General features: G+C 37.7%; 1 protein-coding gene and 1 long non-coding RNA gene across 2 annotated transcripts in view; both read right to left on the reverse strand.

Moving 5' to 3' along the window:
• The window catches only part of LOC131962351 (uncharacterized), a 38,397-nt gene extending 33,545 nt beyond the window's left edge, over nucleotides 1-4,852 (reverse strand). The window contains exon 1 of the long non-coding RNA XR_009389923.1: nucleotides 4,738-4,852. This is a non-coding gene — a long non-coding RNA (uncharacterized LOC131962351). The remainder of the gene's footprint in view (nucleotides 1-4,737) is intronic.
• Nucleotides 4,853-6,431: 1,579 nt separating this feature from the next.
• On the reverse strand, nucleotides 6,432-9,019 carry myca (MYC proto-oncogene, bHLH transcription factor a). The gene is made up of 3 exons (XM_059326881.1): nucleotides 8,801-9,019; nucleotides 7,806-8,468; nucleotides 6,432-7,483 (listed from the first exon to the last, which is right to left on the reverse strand). The coding sequence occupies exons 2-3, from the start codon at nucleotides 8,440-8,442 to the stop codon at nucleotides 6,819-6,821; spliced, it is 1,302 nt and encodes a 433-aa protein (XP_059182864.1). The 5' UTR covers nucleotides 8,443-8,468; nucleotides 8,801-9,019; the 3' UTR covers nucleotides 6,432-6,818.
• Between the last annotated feature and the right edge of the window lie 7,847 nt (nucleotides 9,020-16,866).

The raw sequence follows: 16,866 nt of genomic DNA on the forward strand, positions 1-16,866 counted from the left end.
GCTCTCTCAGTGTTTCAGCAGACACCGTAAAAACGTGTTTGCTACCTGGACCACATGCAGACTTGCACGTTCTTTGTGTTGTTCTGACCCACAACGCAACATTTTCAGTACCATTTAGACATATATATTTTTAAACCTTATCTATTGCATTTTTTTAATCACCTTTTAATTAACTTAAAGTATTATGAATGCATGTCTGAAACATGCATTCATAATCCTATATAATTACAAATTTAAGTTTAAGCCAACATTATTAGGCGATCATTTTCTGTCGCCACAACAAGACACATTAAAACACTAATGATGTGTCAACAACAAAAACGTGAATTGTTCTATCAAAAATCAATCAAGGTCAATGCAAATACACTGTTACACTTATGAGGAAGCAATTTTTTCACTTGATCATCCTGCATAGCATTGCTCTGAATGAACCAAACCCCATTCAGAAAACAAACATTTTAAAAGTTGTTTGGTGTAGTCTTGTGGACGGACCTGACAAATCATTAATTCTGACATTTTACAGCATCTGCATCATGTTGTAATGATCTCAACATACTTTATGATCAGGGTATTTCAATAAATCACAGCAAAATTTGATTTTTCTGCATTCATAATGCTAAGCTAGTGCCATAGAAGCAGTTTCTGGAGGAGGCGGTGAAATTCACCAAGCTGTGTGCACTTTAGCATCATGATGTGTTTATTTTGGTGGTTAACCCTTGTGTTGTCTTAACTTTTATACACCACTTAGAGAGTGGTGTATAGAGCAGCTTGATTGAATTTTTTAACCCAAATCTATCTTGCATGAAGAAACAACCTGTCATTCATCACAAACTTTGTATATCCAGGGTTTCCCTCTTTACAGTGCAGAAAAACTGGATTTAATCAGGGGATCCACTCGTCTTTTTTACAGCACACCTGTCATAATTGGTTTACTGTTTTACTAAAGTAGGGGTGTGTTTTTATTATTTTTATTGCTAAAGGAACTGCATTGGTGTAAACCTTTTTTTTTTTTAGCAAGCATGCATGTGTACATGCGTGCCAGCATGCTTGGTTTTTCTGGTTTTCTGGTATGAAATTGATTTTATAGCTGCCGGGTCAAAAACGACCCCTAAATTAAGATTTGTACAGCTTTTATGGAAATATGAACAAAAGCAATGTTTTACTTTTTCTCTTGTTGGGGTCAATCTAGGAAAAGTAATCGAATTTCAAGTTGAAAAAAATTAATTAAGGAGGTTTCCCTCTGCTGTTGAACATAGTGGCAGGTCATTTTTGACCCCTAAGACAACACAAGGGTGTCGGCAGTCTGTTTCCTGCTTTGAGCCTGGATCTCCAAACTGGGATCGTGCAGATCATCTACTGCAGGTAAACTTCAAGAAACGCAAACTATTTCTTTAAAGGGACAAACAGCTTAAATTGCAAACCAACGCTATGTGTGCTTGTAGGGCATTTGAAGGCACATTCCAATTCCAAACATGTCAAAAAAAAGGTTTGAAAAAAATGTAGCTGCAGTACCATCATAGTTTAAATTTCTTTCCACAAAAAAAAGTGAACTCAAACTCCAGTTCCACGTAAAGTATGTGGTGGTGTTGCATTCAGGAGCACACGTGTCACATTCCTCAGCAACATATTCCTAGATACTCTCACGTGGTAAAATGAAAACACTGTGCAGGCGGGACGCTGGCAGCCAAACACAGGTCGTCACTGCCAATAAAAACACACTGACAGCTCGGAGACTGAAACAGAGCATGCAAATGAGGCAGCGAACTCTTAAAGAGGAAAGTGATGTCATGTGATAATAATGATGCTGTAAAACGAGACGCAGCCAGAGAAAGAGAGAAAAGTCGAGCTGGCGAGTGGCTGCAGCTCTGACTTCAGGAGTTTGAACCGCTTTAATCTATTCCAGCTCTGAAAAACACAGATTACATAAGAGCAGACCTCCATGTATTCCTGGGCCTCTGAACTATCTGAAAAGTATGTGTGCAGTCGTTATGGCGAGGCAGCAAAGTTTGGCTCGGCCCAAGTTTGACTGGAAAGTACACAGATCTCTAAGATACTCTCTAACGTACACAACGTTTTCTGCAAAACCACTCCAGTGAGCAGTACAAGGTCTCAAGCTGAGAGCTGATGTAATCACAGCAGTGCAAAAAGAAAATTCTCTTTCTGACTTAAATATATATGAACACAACTCAACTGTACTCATCTTTATCTCTCTGAAAACACTCTTATCCCTATCAACTGTTACCATTTGGAGTTTGAGGTTATTTAAGGTGAAGTTTGAGCCCAAATGTGCTTTAATAAGAGGTTAATTATCATTAATCAAGCAAAAATGCCATATTTTGCCTTATCCAGCTGCTCCGATGTGATGATTTGCTTCTTTTCACAGTTTTACATCACTTTAATTTAAATATCTTTATGTTTTTGACTGTTGGGTTATACCAAAAAAGACATTGTCATCATGATGGTCCTTTTTGTAATTACTTTCGGACATTTTATTGACTGAATGATGAGTTGAATTGAAGTTAAAATCAAATTAGTTGATGATAATAACAAGTTAGTTTTGCGTCTGAGACACAGAGAAGCATGATCCAAAAATAACTTACTATTTGAATGATAGAAAATATTTTTGATCCTGTTTCCCAAGTTGCAACTTTCCCAAGCCAAACTGGTCAGCTACCAGGACAGGAAACAAGTTAAAAATATATATATTATAACTATTACGCAGCAGGAGAAAACTGCAGTTTGTTCCATATCCTACTGATTTAAGGTCACTATTAAAAACATCGATCGCTGATTTAAAACATGTTAGTAACACTGTGACTTCGAAGTACATGGTTAAGTTTAGGCAACAAAAAAAACTTGTTTAATGTTTGGAAAAAGACCAGAGTTAGGCTCAATATAACTTCTGTAGTCCCCAGCAGAATCCCAACATCAGTCTACTGGGTCAAAGTCCCAGGTTTGTGCCATCAGTTTCCTCTCCTGCCCATCCTTATTACGCGATTTTGTGGGATAGCTACGAAATTCAGTGCCTTACTTTTCACAAGAATAACAACTAACCGTATATGAGAACAGCCATTAAACCACCATTGGCTTTGGATTCATGCTAATTCGTCTTTAAGCCTTGAGTTGTCTTAAATTAACTAAATTATCTTTTTTCAAGATGGAATGTGGTTGAAAGGTTTTATTTTATTTTATTTATTCCTAAAAAAAGAACTAATACTACTCTCTAGAAACACTAAAAGTCTTGCATTTATTTAAGTAAAACTTTGCAAGTATAATGCAAAACATGTAGTCATTAGAAGTAAAATAACTCATTTAAAATTTAAACAAAATAAACCCTATTTAAAATATATTTAAATAAAGGAGATGCAGCAAATCCTCACACTGCGAAACTGGAACCAAAAAGATGTAGTCTTTTATTAATTATTATGTAATTACTTAATGACAAACCATTTCAGTTGTACTTAAATGTACAACAAAATATCATATCTGAGAAGCGTTTTTTATGTTTTGACTGCAAAAATCTTCTGTAAGTTTGTTAACTAGTTAAGTAAAATGTACAAGATTCTGTGGCTCATGTCAGACCTGAAAAGTTTTCCTTGATTCATGTAATTAAATGTGAAATATCAACAGGAGCAGATATACATATATAATCTCTGCAAGCAGTTGAAATTCTGTGGGTCATTTTGCATAAAAAGAAAGGCTCTCTAGATGTCCTCGATGACCCAAGAAGCATGGTTTTTGTAGGTGTTAAATAGGTGAAAACTACTGAAATGTATCCACACAAATATGATTTAAAACGGCGGTAATTTGTAACCAAGACACGTTACAAATCAACCAAAGTTCTAACCTAAAATGCCTCTCTGCAGATGTCCTTTAATGATCCTAGACTCTTTTTTTGGTTGCCAAAATTACATAACCTCCGTAAAGAGATTGAGTGTCTTTCAGGACAAAAACTCGAGCAGGGTGGATGCACGTTGTCATGGAGGCTTGAACCCAGGTCAGCCAGTTACAGCACACTTTCCCTGCTCACAATACACCGTCCTGCCCACCAAGAAAGTCCACACAATGAAGCCACACTAATCCCATCTTTTGTGGTCCTCCTATTTCTCAGTGTGGCTCACCAAACTGCTTTGATGTGCATTCACAGGCCAGGAACAATACAAAAATATACAGTGGAGAAACCTTATTTTGTTGCACACAAACAAGCTGCACATATAATAACTCATAGATTGAGGAAAAGGGAGCCGTGAGCACTACCTGATGATATCACACATGCCTTTTATCATCTTTTGTTATGATCACTGTGCTATCACACTGACAGCAGGGGTAAAATAATGCTTGAAGCAGCTCTACACTTTGTGCTCCATGGAGAATAGAGACTTGGAAAGTATACAGTAATATTAAACATCAAGCAGGCAACAATAGACTGAACAGAACATGCATGCAAACATCTCCAGCAGTATTAATAACATGAGTTGGACAGACAATAGAGAAGCCAGACGAAAATAACACTTGTCCTGAGAACAATAGTTTCACATTCACATCACATTAAACCGCTGCAAAGCCGTTCAGCGACCATCACTCCTTTAGATTAACTTTATATCACACACATTGAAAGAAGATAAAGAGATTTCACTACACAGGCTGGTATCTTTCAGCTCTATTAATCAGTGTAATTAAAGATTTAGTTCAAAAATGACGAATGCAACCGACAGAAGACACACAAACAGCTCTTACCGCTTTACTCTGAGCTTCTGATGCCGCTTTATCGCTTTTATATTCCCTTTTTTCTGATGATCAGTCGCGTTTCACAGACACAAATCTCGACCTCACTTCCATGTGCTCGCGACCAGGACCACGCGCTCAGGGGAGCGCTCGGGATACGGCGCGTGACGTCACGGCGACACTGGAAAGCCGATCAAAAAATCGGTGCAATATCAACAATAATGCAGGTATGTTATAGTTACTGGCCACATAATATATTATTTAGAGGGTTAACTGTAAGTGGAACTCCATTTAGAGTGTTTGTTACTGGATGTTATTGATTCACTTTCTATAATATTAAAAGCTGCAAGGTTGAGTTGATTGACAGAGAACTACTTAAATAATAGATTCATTTTTCAAAGTAATTTTTCATGCCAAAAAGGGCAGAAAATGCCGTTTTTAGCATGTCAAATATGGAGATTTGCTGCTTTTCTCTGTTTTACTATATCATATTAAATTAATATCTTTGGGGTTTATACTGACAAGACATACATTTGAAGACATCACCTTGGATTTTGAGGAACTGGATGACATTTTTCACTATTTTCTGACATTTTTTTGCCCAGTTAATGGACAATAATAAATATAACTGTAGCACTAATAATATTCCCACTAAGATATAGTTATAGGCTATTTGTCTCATGCTTATGATAGAATTGCACATCTGGACTTTATAGATAGATACATGTATTTGTAACTTCAAACCAGCATGTTTTGCCTTCACTCATTAAAATTTGACCTAATTCTGATCTGAGACATGAAAATTAACCAGAATAACATCAGAATATCAGAGTAGGCAGAATATAAATAAGGTTTATTGTTACCAAGGTAATAACTTTCGAGGAATTTGCCTGCCGGTTTGGTGAATACCTACAATAAACAGTAAGAGGAAATAAAAGGAAGGCTGCAAAAGGAATTACATAACTATCACTATCAGCTTTCATTACCCAAGTATGTTTACATAGTATTCTAAGTAGCTCTCAGTGTACTAATATGCAGTTCAAACTCAGAACAATGTTGAGGACAGAAACCATGTAAGATATTAAGTCTGTGTGCATCAATCAGTGACTTTTTAATGGTTTCTGGTGCATATTAAAAGCACAAAAGGTTTCCGTCAGATAGCCGAATTCCCTCTTTTTTCCAGTGGTGTCATGGGAGTTGATAGGGTGGGTGCACTATGAGGAAGTGGGTATACTCTCCTATATAGTCCAATGACTTTTGGGTGAAAGACACATGGGTATACCCGGTTTGCCCTCCACTACACTGTCACTTTTAAATGAAATTGCGTTCAATTTAGCATCAGTTATATTGGAATATCTTCAATAACAAGCACTCATTCAGGTTAAAATGTGCTTCTATGCATGGATTAGAGACAATACACTAAGCTTACCTTGTCTTCTGTGTGAGCAAGAACTAATACAGCATCAACAACCGCAGCATCAAGTGAAATTATCCATTTATCCCTTGATAATTCTACCATAAGGAGTCAGAGGGAGAGGAGTGATGTCATTACACTAAACATAAGCATCATTTCTGAGTTACTTTATTCAAAACATGCATTTGTTTATTTGTCTTGTCTCCACTGCAGCATGTACCCCCAGCACAGATGAATGTGCATCTACTGTGAGGAAATGTGTTTTTTTGCACTGTAAGAACAAGGACACAAATTCAGGAAGAAACATTTTTTTATATTTCAAAAAGAATCTAGGAACATAATGGAAAAAACCAAACACTGGGTCTGAACATCCAGACAATTGAGATCCAAAAATACATTTTCTTAGGAAATATTAATTATATACAAAACATAAAAATTTATATTTTAGTTTGGGCCCTCAACAGGGTAGCCCCATTTTTTTTATATTTTATTAATAAAAATAAACTTTTAAATATTTAATCCACCCTTAACTTCAATTGAGGCAGTTTTAACATTGAAATCAAACAAGATTCCAAACAACTTAATCCGCTTTGCATTTGCATGCAACAACAACTGTACACCCTAAGTCTTGAACTTGCATAAAAAACAAAAGGCCAAAAAGTCTATGATGATTCAAACTTTAAGCGCGAGAGCTCTGCAGCTGTGAGAGTCTCTGCTTTAAAAGTTCACTTTTCCTCCTCAGCTGTTCTTTGACTGAGAGGAGTCTCTGTTCGTCCGACTGCATGCTGTAAATGCACTCTGTGGCCTTCTTCAGGATCACCACTTTGGCCGCCTTCTCGTTGTTGGCCACTTCGGGAATCTCGTCCCGCAGGGCGAAGAAGCTCAACTTGAGCTCATTCCTCCTCTGACGCTCCAGAACATTGTGAGTCCTTCTCTTGTCATAGTCCTCTGTGTCAGACGTCCGCGGGCTCGAACACTTGCGGTTGCTGCTGATCTGTTTGAGGACCCTGCTGTGGCCGCCGCTGCTGCTGCTGCCGCCTCCTCCACTGCCGCCGCTGCTGCCTCCACTGCTGCTGCTCTCCAGCTTCAGCCTCTTGACAGCCGGCTGCTCGTGCCTCATGGATGGATGGGCGGCGTAATTATGCTGGTGGGTGGAGACGTGGCACCTCTTCAGCACGAGCGGGCTGGGATGCCTGTTCTCTGCTGGGCTGGGGTCACACCGCTTCACCGCCTGCCTCTTCTCCACTGTGACTACATCGATCTCTTCCTCTTCCTCCTGGTCCTCCTCCTCTTCTTCCTCTTCCTCCTCCTCCTCCTCTTCATCATCATCTCCATCCTCATCTTCTGCAACACAAAAACATTCTGATTTAGCATCATCATTTAAACTGCATGCCACAGTGGGAAGGGAGGGGAGTACAATCTCTCCTTCCACATCAGTTGGTTACTAAACATTGCAGCCTCTGGCTAATAGCAGCAGTCTGCAACATGACATGGGTGGAACAGGCAGCATGTCTACCTCCTGCCTGGATATCTGGCTACAAATCACATTCATTAAAACAAAAGTTGGTCTCCTTCTAGTCAAAACAGTGCATGCAATCTTTGCACACTCAGCAGAGGGAAATTCCTAATTGCACAGAGGGGTGTGACTGCATGATGATGAGCTTACCTGAGTCACTACAACTGCTGCTGCTGCTGCCGCTGTTTGGTGGCGTGTCCAGCCCCAAATCCTTACTAGGCGGCGTCCCTGCGCTCTGCTTGGGCGTCTCTGCAATCGGGTAGGGGAAAACTACAGATGGATCAATGCACTCCGACGCGGACGTGTTGAGGTCTTGCAGGTAGCTGCTGTTCATCCTCCACGCAGCCGCACCGGCGGGCTCCGCAGACTCCTTCCGCGCAGCGTGAAGGGAGGCGAGCCGCTCCGAGACCACCTTCTCCAGCTTGGCGGCGGCGGAGAAACCGCTCCACATGCAGTCCTGGATGATGATGGACTTGAGGAAGGTCTGGGAGTAGTCTGCGTCGCAGATGATGCTCTGATTGACCACGTCGTCGCCCAGGAACTCGGTCACCATCTCCAGCTGATCCGCCGTGGAGGGGAAGAGGCTTGACAGGGACGGCCGGCGGCTCGGAGAGAGGGGAGGGGTCGGCAGCAGTTCAAATTTCTTCCAGATGTCTTCGCTCGGTGCCGGAGGCTGAAGCTGCTGAGGGTAGAAATCCTCCTCCTCGTTGTCATAGTAGAAATACGGTTGAAGAGAGTCGTAGTCGTAGTCATAGTTTTTACTCGCCAAACTTGAATTCAGCGGCATTTTGTCTCTTTTTCCTTATTGTGAAGCTGGTTGAAAGAAAAAAAATGGATGATTAGATGTTGAAAAAAAAGAAGTCTGCAGGTTCAAAGCAGCTGCTTGGCACTGACCCTGCTCTGCAACATTAAGTGTAAGCAACATCACATGGGCACTCCAAAACATCGACCCTCTTTTGCACGCCTTGCATGCATGCACGCAGCGCTGCAGCAGCAGGTGCTCAACTGGGAAACTGATAGTAAATTAAGTGCAAGAGGGGAAACCCCACCTTCACTTGACGATAAACTAATAGCTTTCTTTTTTTATGACTAAACTGGTGTGGGAAGGTGACGTGCAAGCTCCTGAAACCCACTCCCTCCCTTACCTTTCAGATTTTAAACAGTCGGCGGAAGAAGACGGGGCAAAATCGACCCAAAAGGCGCAAAAAAGGGAAAGAAAGTTATTCCAGTGCGAAAGTAACATTAAATCCTTCCACGGATGTGTTGCAGGCGGTTTCAGTGAAGCTGTGTGAAGCATGCATGGGTAGTTGAAAGGCTGCACCAGCGACCCGGCGAGTGCGACGCGCAGTCTGTCATCAGCAGCATGAGAATCACAGCTGAGAGCTCCGCCGGCTGCAATAAAAAAGGCCGCAGCACTCCCCCAGCTCCTCCGCTGTGTATCCCTCCGCTCATTTTCCCGCGAAACACTCACCGGCCTTGAAAATATTCCACACCTCAAAATAATTTCCCACTTTTATCACCAGAAATAATCCACACACAACATTTAGATTGATTTAAACACGAAACGCATGCACTTATTGGTATATTCAGTCGATAAATTATGTGTTTTCGCTTCACGCTGGGTCTATTTCGGTGAAGGAGAAGTGGGAGGGGTCATAGTAGAGTAGAGCTTCCATTGACGGGAGGCATGCAAAAAATACTAATGCAAGTAGTAGTAGTAGGAGATAATTAGGATGAGTGTTGTTACTACTATCCCGCCTAAAATATCAGCAAACATCTCCAGCTGTCTCGTGAAATCTGTTGCACATTTTGCTCCCATTTTAATTGATCAATAAGTGAAATTAAAGGCCGATTAATTTAAATGTTTTTGCACAAATCTCAACTTTGCTGCTGTTTTCTTTTAAAAATCCCAATTTTAAGCGACTGTCTGCAGAGATGCAATAGCCTAAATAACGTTGCAGGGTTTGCACAATTTGTGCAGCGATAATGCAGCGCAAAGCTCACAGGTGCAGAAGCTTATCTCGATCTGTCTGCAGGCACTGACAGCTCTGAATTGGCTGAAACAGGTGAAATTCAACACGCAATAATTGCAGTTTGTGGGGTAATGTATAAATGAGCATGCACCAGTGAGAAATACCGTGTGTGCTCCTGACAATGTAATATAGATCTCGTTTTGAGGCTGGACAGATTGGCACCAATTAACTACAGGAAGGAAGCAATTAAAGGAATCAGATAGGTACCGCAGTTATATGGAGGTGCCCTCCTCTGCTGTAACAGGGAGGAGGGGGATTGCACGGGCTTGGAGCGCCCTCTGCTGGGCACAGTGGTCTGGAAGTGGCGCAAAGCGGTAGGTAGGTGCAGGGTCAAACCGTGGAGGTGAACATAATGTCCACAGCTGACCTGAAGTGTTGGATTATTGACTGAGAGTGGGTTAAAGAAAGATTGTTGGTGTGGAACTATAAATGGCCCAGTAACATAATAGTGCAGTGCAGTGGGTAAGTGGAGCTTTTCATTGAGGTTACTGGGTCATGTCATATGATAAATGTAACCAACATGCAGCTTTCTGACAAAGTAGGCATGTCTGGATTACTGAATGGGCCTGCAGGTAGAGAAAAAACACAAAACAACCACAACGAGGCTAAATGACCACATACATACACAAACATACTACAAATGAGACAAAGATGACGACAGAGAGACTTAGTGACTAAAAACATGCAGATACCGACTATAAACGACACAAAATGACAAAAAAGAGACACAAAATTACCACTAAGAAACATAAAATGACTGAATTCAGTCCATTCTTCCAGTTTGTTAAGAGGTTCAACTTTCCCAACTTAAACAATTAATCTATCATTTCGATTGGTGGTGATTCATTTTCTGATCTTGACTCATTGATAAATCAGCATGAAAGAAACACCATGACAGAAAATACTCCCACTGGCTTTATAAACTAACTGTACATCATCATAATCAAGTTTCAGTAGAAAAAGTCACCAAGGTCAAATTAAAATGTGTTTGTTTGTTTGTTTTTTGCTTTTTTTTTGTTGTTGCTGCTCCCCCCCTCCCCCAGTTCATGGTTGCATTATCTTTGTTTTCTCAGTTTTTGTTTATATATATATATATATATATATATATATATATATATATATATATATATATATATATATATATATATATATATATGATGCTTTATATTCATGCAAACCCATTAAAAAAGAGAATGTTGTAGAAGTTACTCATTTAAGCTACTATAAAAACAATTTAATTTAGACTAATTTTAAAAATTAAATTATTTATTATTATTATTATTATTATTATTAGAAGGAGAGTCCACAGGCTCACTGAGGGATTTGTGGTTCTCTAATGTTCATAGACCCATGTATTTGTTGTGGCATCAGAGGAAAATCAAAATCAATAGTGGAGCGGGCAAATGGAGGAGAGCGAAGGGAAGCAGACATGGAGAAAAAGGAGAGAAGAGAGATTTCTCAAGTCCAGAGGAAGTGGAAGAGAAAACCCAAAGTGAAATAGCAGCCTCTCTTCTCTCCTCTGTGCTCATTCCTTCCTCATTTCCCTCCCTTCTCTCCTTTCCTCACTTTGGGATGCTGTGTGGAGGATAGCGATCATAACCACTAGACTCATGTGTTGTGGTCATTGTGTTTATCGGCTCCGGATGTTTCTTGTGTTACTGTGTTTTCAGAGCGTCTGGAGACACAGAGGGAAGCTTTGAGACTGTCTGGCATCATTTCCTCCGATAAGTGGAGACTCGAGGTGCTCGGGAGAAGTTTGATTGTGTTTTTTCCCTCCCTCTCTCTCCCTCTCTCTCTCTCAGTAAAACTGGTTTGACCACTTTTGATTGACACAGTGTATACACTAAAGTGCAGAGGTTTTATTTACAAAAACATTAAATTCTTTCCATCGAGGGAAGAGATTTCCATCTAGTTTGGCAAATGAAAAGTGTTATTTACATAACATGTCATACATCAACATATGTACTGTGTAAATCTTTATGATAAGGATCAGAAACAGCCGTTAAGGTGGATTTACAGAGTTCATTTTTAACATTGTGATCATTCTGAATAGCTACTGGCTCATACAATCCAGCTGAATGAATTCAGAAACCATGTTTTTCTGCGTTTACTGTAAACTGTTGAACCCTGCAGTGTGAGATAACCCACCATAAAAGTAAAACAACCAAAATTCCCCACAAATTGTACACACTTCAATGCAAAGCCATTAAAGCACATTTCACTCAATAGGAAATTGTACTGCTTTTATATAAAACATGTGAAATAAACCAAAATAAAAGATGCAAACTGAGAATTAAAAAATAAAGCATCAAAGATGAAATTGAAAAGCGAAATTTGAAAGAGATTTGAGATGTCGTGTGGTGTGAAAATAATACCAGCCAACAAAGGATGCAACTACCAATTACTTTCTTTATTGATTAGTTGGTTGATTTAGATTAAATGAATCAAAAATCAGTTTAGTCAACAACAAAAAATGTCACAGTTGGATAAAAACTGGAATAATTTCCCTTCAAATTGTTAGTTTTGTCCAACCAACAGCCCAAAACTATAAGATGTTCAGTTTTTTATTATGTAAGACTGAAAAAACTCTAAACTGATGTAAACAATTAATCTGACATTAAGATTGTTGGTGATTCATTTTCTGATGATCAAGTCATTGATTAATCAGCATAACATTCAGCATGAAAGAAACACAACGAGAGAAAACACTCCTATTTGCTTTTTATTGCAAAATTTTACTATTATAATCAAGTGTCAGTAGGAAAAGACACCAAGGTCAATTAAAATTTAAATCAAAAGAGAAAAGAGTCGTTGTGGAAGTGGAAAAAAAAGTGTAAATCAATAATACCCTATCTGAGTTCCTCTTAGATTTAAATTTAATTTCTATTTCTTTAATTAAGGATATATACATTTATTTTATCCTTTAGTTTATTTAACCATTTTTAATTTATGTACATTGTATTTAATTTACTTAATTTTAATTAATACACAATTTATTTTGAAAAAATATTTAGAAATATTCTCCTTTCTCCTTTTAGTTTGCTTATTTATCATAATACAATCTAATTTCTTCAACATCCTCTTTCTTTCTACCTATAAATGTACATGAATAGAATTTTACAATTCTTTAATGTATATGGAAATGAGCTACCAATATAGTGTATGCATAATCTTTTTTGCTCAAGAAATATTAGGATAAATAATAGGAATAAAGTCAAACAGCCAAAACAAAAAAGAAAATATATATTTTTAAATAAATTAAAACCTAACAATAAAATTAATACATAATGGAATTCATGGTAATTAAAAATAAATACAATTAATGAAATAATTTATTTTTAAAAATCCATTATTTTACATCCCCAAGAAACCAAGAAAAAACAATACTTCTTCTTTTAAAATAACACACACACACACACACACACACACACACACACACATATACACTACCGGTCAAAAGTTTTAGAACACCCCAATTTTTCCAGTTTTTTATTGAAATTCAAGCAGTTCAAGTCAAATGAACAGCTTGAAAGGGTACAAAGGTAAGTGGTGAACTGCCAGAGGCAAATAAAAAAAGGTAAGCTTAACCAAAACTGAAAAATAATGTACATTTCAGAATTATACAAGTAGGCCTTTTTCAGGGAACTAGAAATGGGTTAAAAACTTAACTCTATGGAGTCTTGGGCTATTTTGTCCATTTTTTTAACTTTGTAAGTCATTTTGTGTCTTTTTTAGGTAATTTTGTGTCTTTTTTTAGTCATTTTGTGTCTTTTGGTGTCTTTTTTTGTCATTCTGTGTCTTTTTTAGGTAATTTTGTGTCTTTTTTTGTCATTTTGTGTCTTTTGGTGTCTTTTTTGTCATTTTGTGTCTTTTTTTTGTCATTTTGTGTCTTCTTTTAGTCCTTGAGTCCAACATAAAATGTGATTTTGAATCTTTTTTTTACTTTCAAAACAAACATGCTCAATCAAGAATTCTAAATGTTGCAAATGTGCATTAATTTCAGAGTACACTGAGACATTAAACTGCATAATTTTCAATTAAATTCTGGAAAAGTTGGTGTGTTCTAAAACTTTTGACCAGTAGTGTATATTATAATAATTATAAATATATCCGGCACCTGATCAATTGATGTTTTCTCCATTCAACGCACAGTTTTATAACTGTTGAATGAATCATGAGTCATATTTTCACTCTGAGCACCAACTGTTGCCCTTCCTTTGGACCCCTTTCTGAACTTCCTTAATTTCTGACCACAAATCCAACATCCTGTGGACTTCAGCGGATTCAGCACGCCGATGCCATTTCCTCGTCTGTGTCTCATGTGCAACGGAAGAGGAGATGCTGACATGATCTTATATGTTTGCATCAGTCATGAGGCTGCCTGTTCACACACCTGCACTTAGATATTTACGCTGAAAGCTTAACACATCAGCAGACACATATAGATGAGCAGAGGGTGTTCTGCTTCTCATACAGCGGGGACACACTTCAGCACGATGCCTCAGTACGAGGCAGGAAATCAATAAGTGCTCAGCTCAGTCGGTGAGAGGAGGTTGCCAATGAAGCAGTCAACAATGAGAGCATGGCAGATCTGTCAGACTACTCAGGAGCTAATTGTGTCATTAATTATTGACGATGACAACGGGCAGTTATTGAGCCTGGAACTGCTACACAACCTAAAGCTGCAGTGTGTTTATAGTAACACACTCTCAGCTTGGTGTTTTGTCTCATTGTGGGCTCCCAGAAGATTTACTGACAAATATGACACAAATAGAGTTCAATTAGAAGAGAGAGCCACTGGAGATAAGTGCTGAATTTATTCTGCATGCTCTATATGTGGGAATCTAGCCAATTGTTTTCAATACAAAACATACACGCTGTGCAGGTGCAGCAAGACGAGATCCAATTCCTGCTGTGGTGATATTTCATCATCGCAGACACCACCAGCTTCCCACCCAATAACATTAAAGTTAAATAAAGAGCATCTGGAGGACAGAAAATACATACTGAATAGTAGAAGTGGGGGGAAAAAATCAATACAGCATAGTATCTCGATATTTTGCGTGGCAATATTATATCGATTCATTGTCGCCAAGTATCAGTATCGATATTTAGTGCTCCGACAGCCTGACAGCATATTTTCGCCTTTTTTTTCTTTTCTAGAGGCCATATTGGGCTCAATTTTAGTAGTATACTGGTGTCATATGAAACAAGAAGATCTAAGGAATCTGTAGGCACCATGTGTGTCAGGATGTTGCGTCGGGAAGTTGTTGAAATAAAGCTGCAAAGTTATGATGGTTTTAGCTACATGCTAAAGATGCTGGAACCCAGGCATGTGACTCTGTGGCGATGTTATTATTTCACGGACACAGCCGTATCGAAGCTATTCAGAACAGTGAAGCTTAAAGTTGAGGAAAGTTTGATAAAATGCTGCAGTTTTTGTCGTCCATACATGTTTGATATCAGTTCAGTTCAGTTTGACTGAATACTTTGTTGGTCAGTCTGTGGGTTTGACTCTCATTGTGGAGGAAAAAAAAGACTGAAGTGAGGTGAAAAGACTGAGAATCATCTCTTATTTGACAAAATAATTGAATTTGTCAAATAATTTAATTGAAATTGATTGAATTTAATTTTGTGGCCACAAAATGCAGTTAAACAGCTAAATCATATCAAATCGTGACGAAAGTCTGCTGATTCACACCTCTGAATAGATTCATAGAAATCTTGGAAAGCAAAAAATGACTCACTTCCCTCGTTCAAAAATTAAGTCAAAACCTTTCAAGACAGCCTATAAAAACCTGACTCCCACAGACTAACCTGAACTATTACAAACTCTCATTTCTGTTCTCGTTCTCTGTATTATTGTATCTGTATTTGTTGGTGGAAGTACATTCAATAAGTACTGTATTAAGTACAATTTTGAGGCACTTGTACTTAACTTGACTATTTTATGTAACTTTATACTTTTTACTCCATTACATTTGCTGCCAGCTTTAGTTATTTTTCAGGTCAAGATTTAACAAAAAGGGCTCAATTTAAACTGATTAGACTTTTTTATTTTTATTAAATAAACCTCATAACAGTATGTTAAGTCGTTAAAAGCCTACCTTGAGAAATTTAAAAGGCTGCTTTCATAAATGCATAAAAAGCAATAATTCAACCACATTTTTGGAATATATATAACAAGGAATGAGTGAGTCCATTCTGCATAACAAGTACTTTTACTTTTGATACTTTAAGTATATTTGATGCTGATTCTTTTGTACTTTTAAGTTTTGGATGCAGGACTTTTACATGTAGTGCAGTAATTTCACAGTGTGGTATTAGTACTTTTACTTAAGTAAGAGGTCTGAATATAGTTTTTCACCTCTGAAAGTGACTTTGAGTATCTTTAAAAGCACTATATAAATCCGATCAATTATTATTAATTAATTATTAGTATGTAACCTTACTTACAATAATACTTTACTTTATAAATAACTTGCTGATAGATATGTTTTTACTATTTTATGTTAAAATGAGCAGATAAATACAGAAACATACATGATTTAGGAGGAAATTGATTGTGTTTTCAGTGCTGGTATAACAGAAAAAGTGGAAATGCTGTTAAGCTCTCCATATTTTTAATGCTCAAACAAATTTTTTGCTATCTATCGACTATCTCTGTTACAATAATAGTTAAGTTTCACTTTCTGCAAAATTGTAAACATTGGTCTCTATATTGCTACATTATTTTGCCACAGAGACATGCTTTTATTTTAACACAAATCTTTTTGTTGTCTTCTACTGCACTTTTGTCATATTGTTTTGATTATTACAGCATTTTGAGAAAAAAAATAATAACTTGTCCTTCTTATTATTTTTATTTATAGTTTATTATGATTGGAATACACATCACAGTTTCACACATTTGGATTTATGTCCTGCACACAGAAATTAAAAATATAGTGAAAAATAAGTGTTTTTCATGTATTCTATAAATGCTTCTTGTGCTTATTCAAATAATGCTTTGTCTGTACTGTAAAAACACAAACAAATGACAAAATATAGATTTAAATATAGAAAATATAGCCTAATATTTGCATATTCACTACAGAGAGCACTGGGCTTTACTGCCTTATGATTAATGTTTGTTTATGGTGATACCAAATGGTGTTCAGGTCAGGTTGTGGTGAGAT

This window comes from Centropristis striata, chromosome 23 (assembly GCF_030273125.1).
Source record: "Centropristis striata isolate RG_2023a ecotype Rhode Island chromosome 23, C.striata_1.0, whole genome shotgun sequence".
Classification (NCBI taxonomy): Eukaryota; Metazoa; Chordata; class Actinopteri; order Perciformes; family Serranidae; genus Centropristis; species Centropristis striata.

Coding starts and splice junctions, on each gene's coding strand:
- myca (XM_059326881.1), bottom strand. CDS start 8,442: ATGCCGCTGAATTCAAGTTTGGCGAGTAAAAACTATGACTACGACTAC. Junction 7,484..7,805: donor CAGCAGTTGTAGTGACTCAG/GTAAGCTCATCA, acceptor TTTGTGTTGCAG/AAGATGAGGATGGAGATGAT.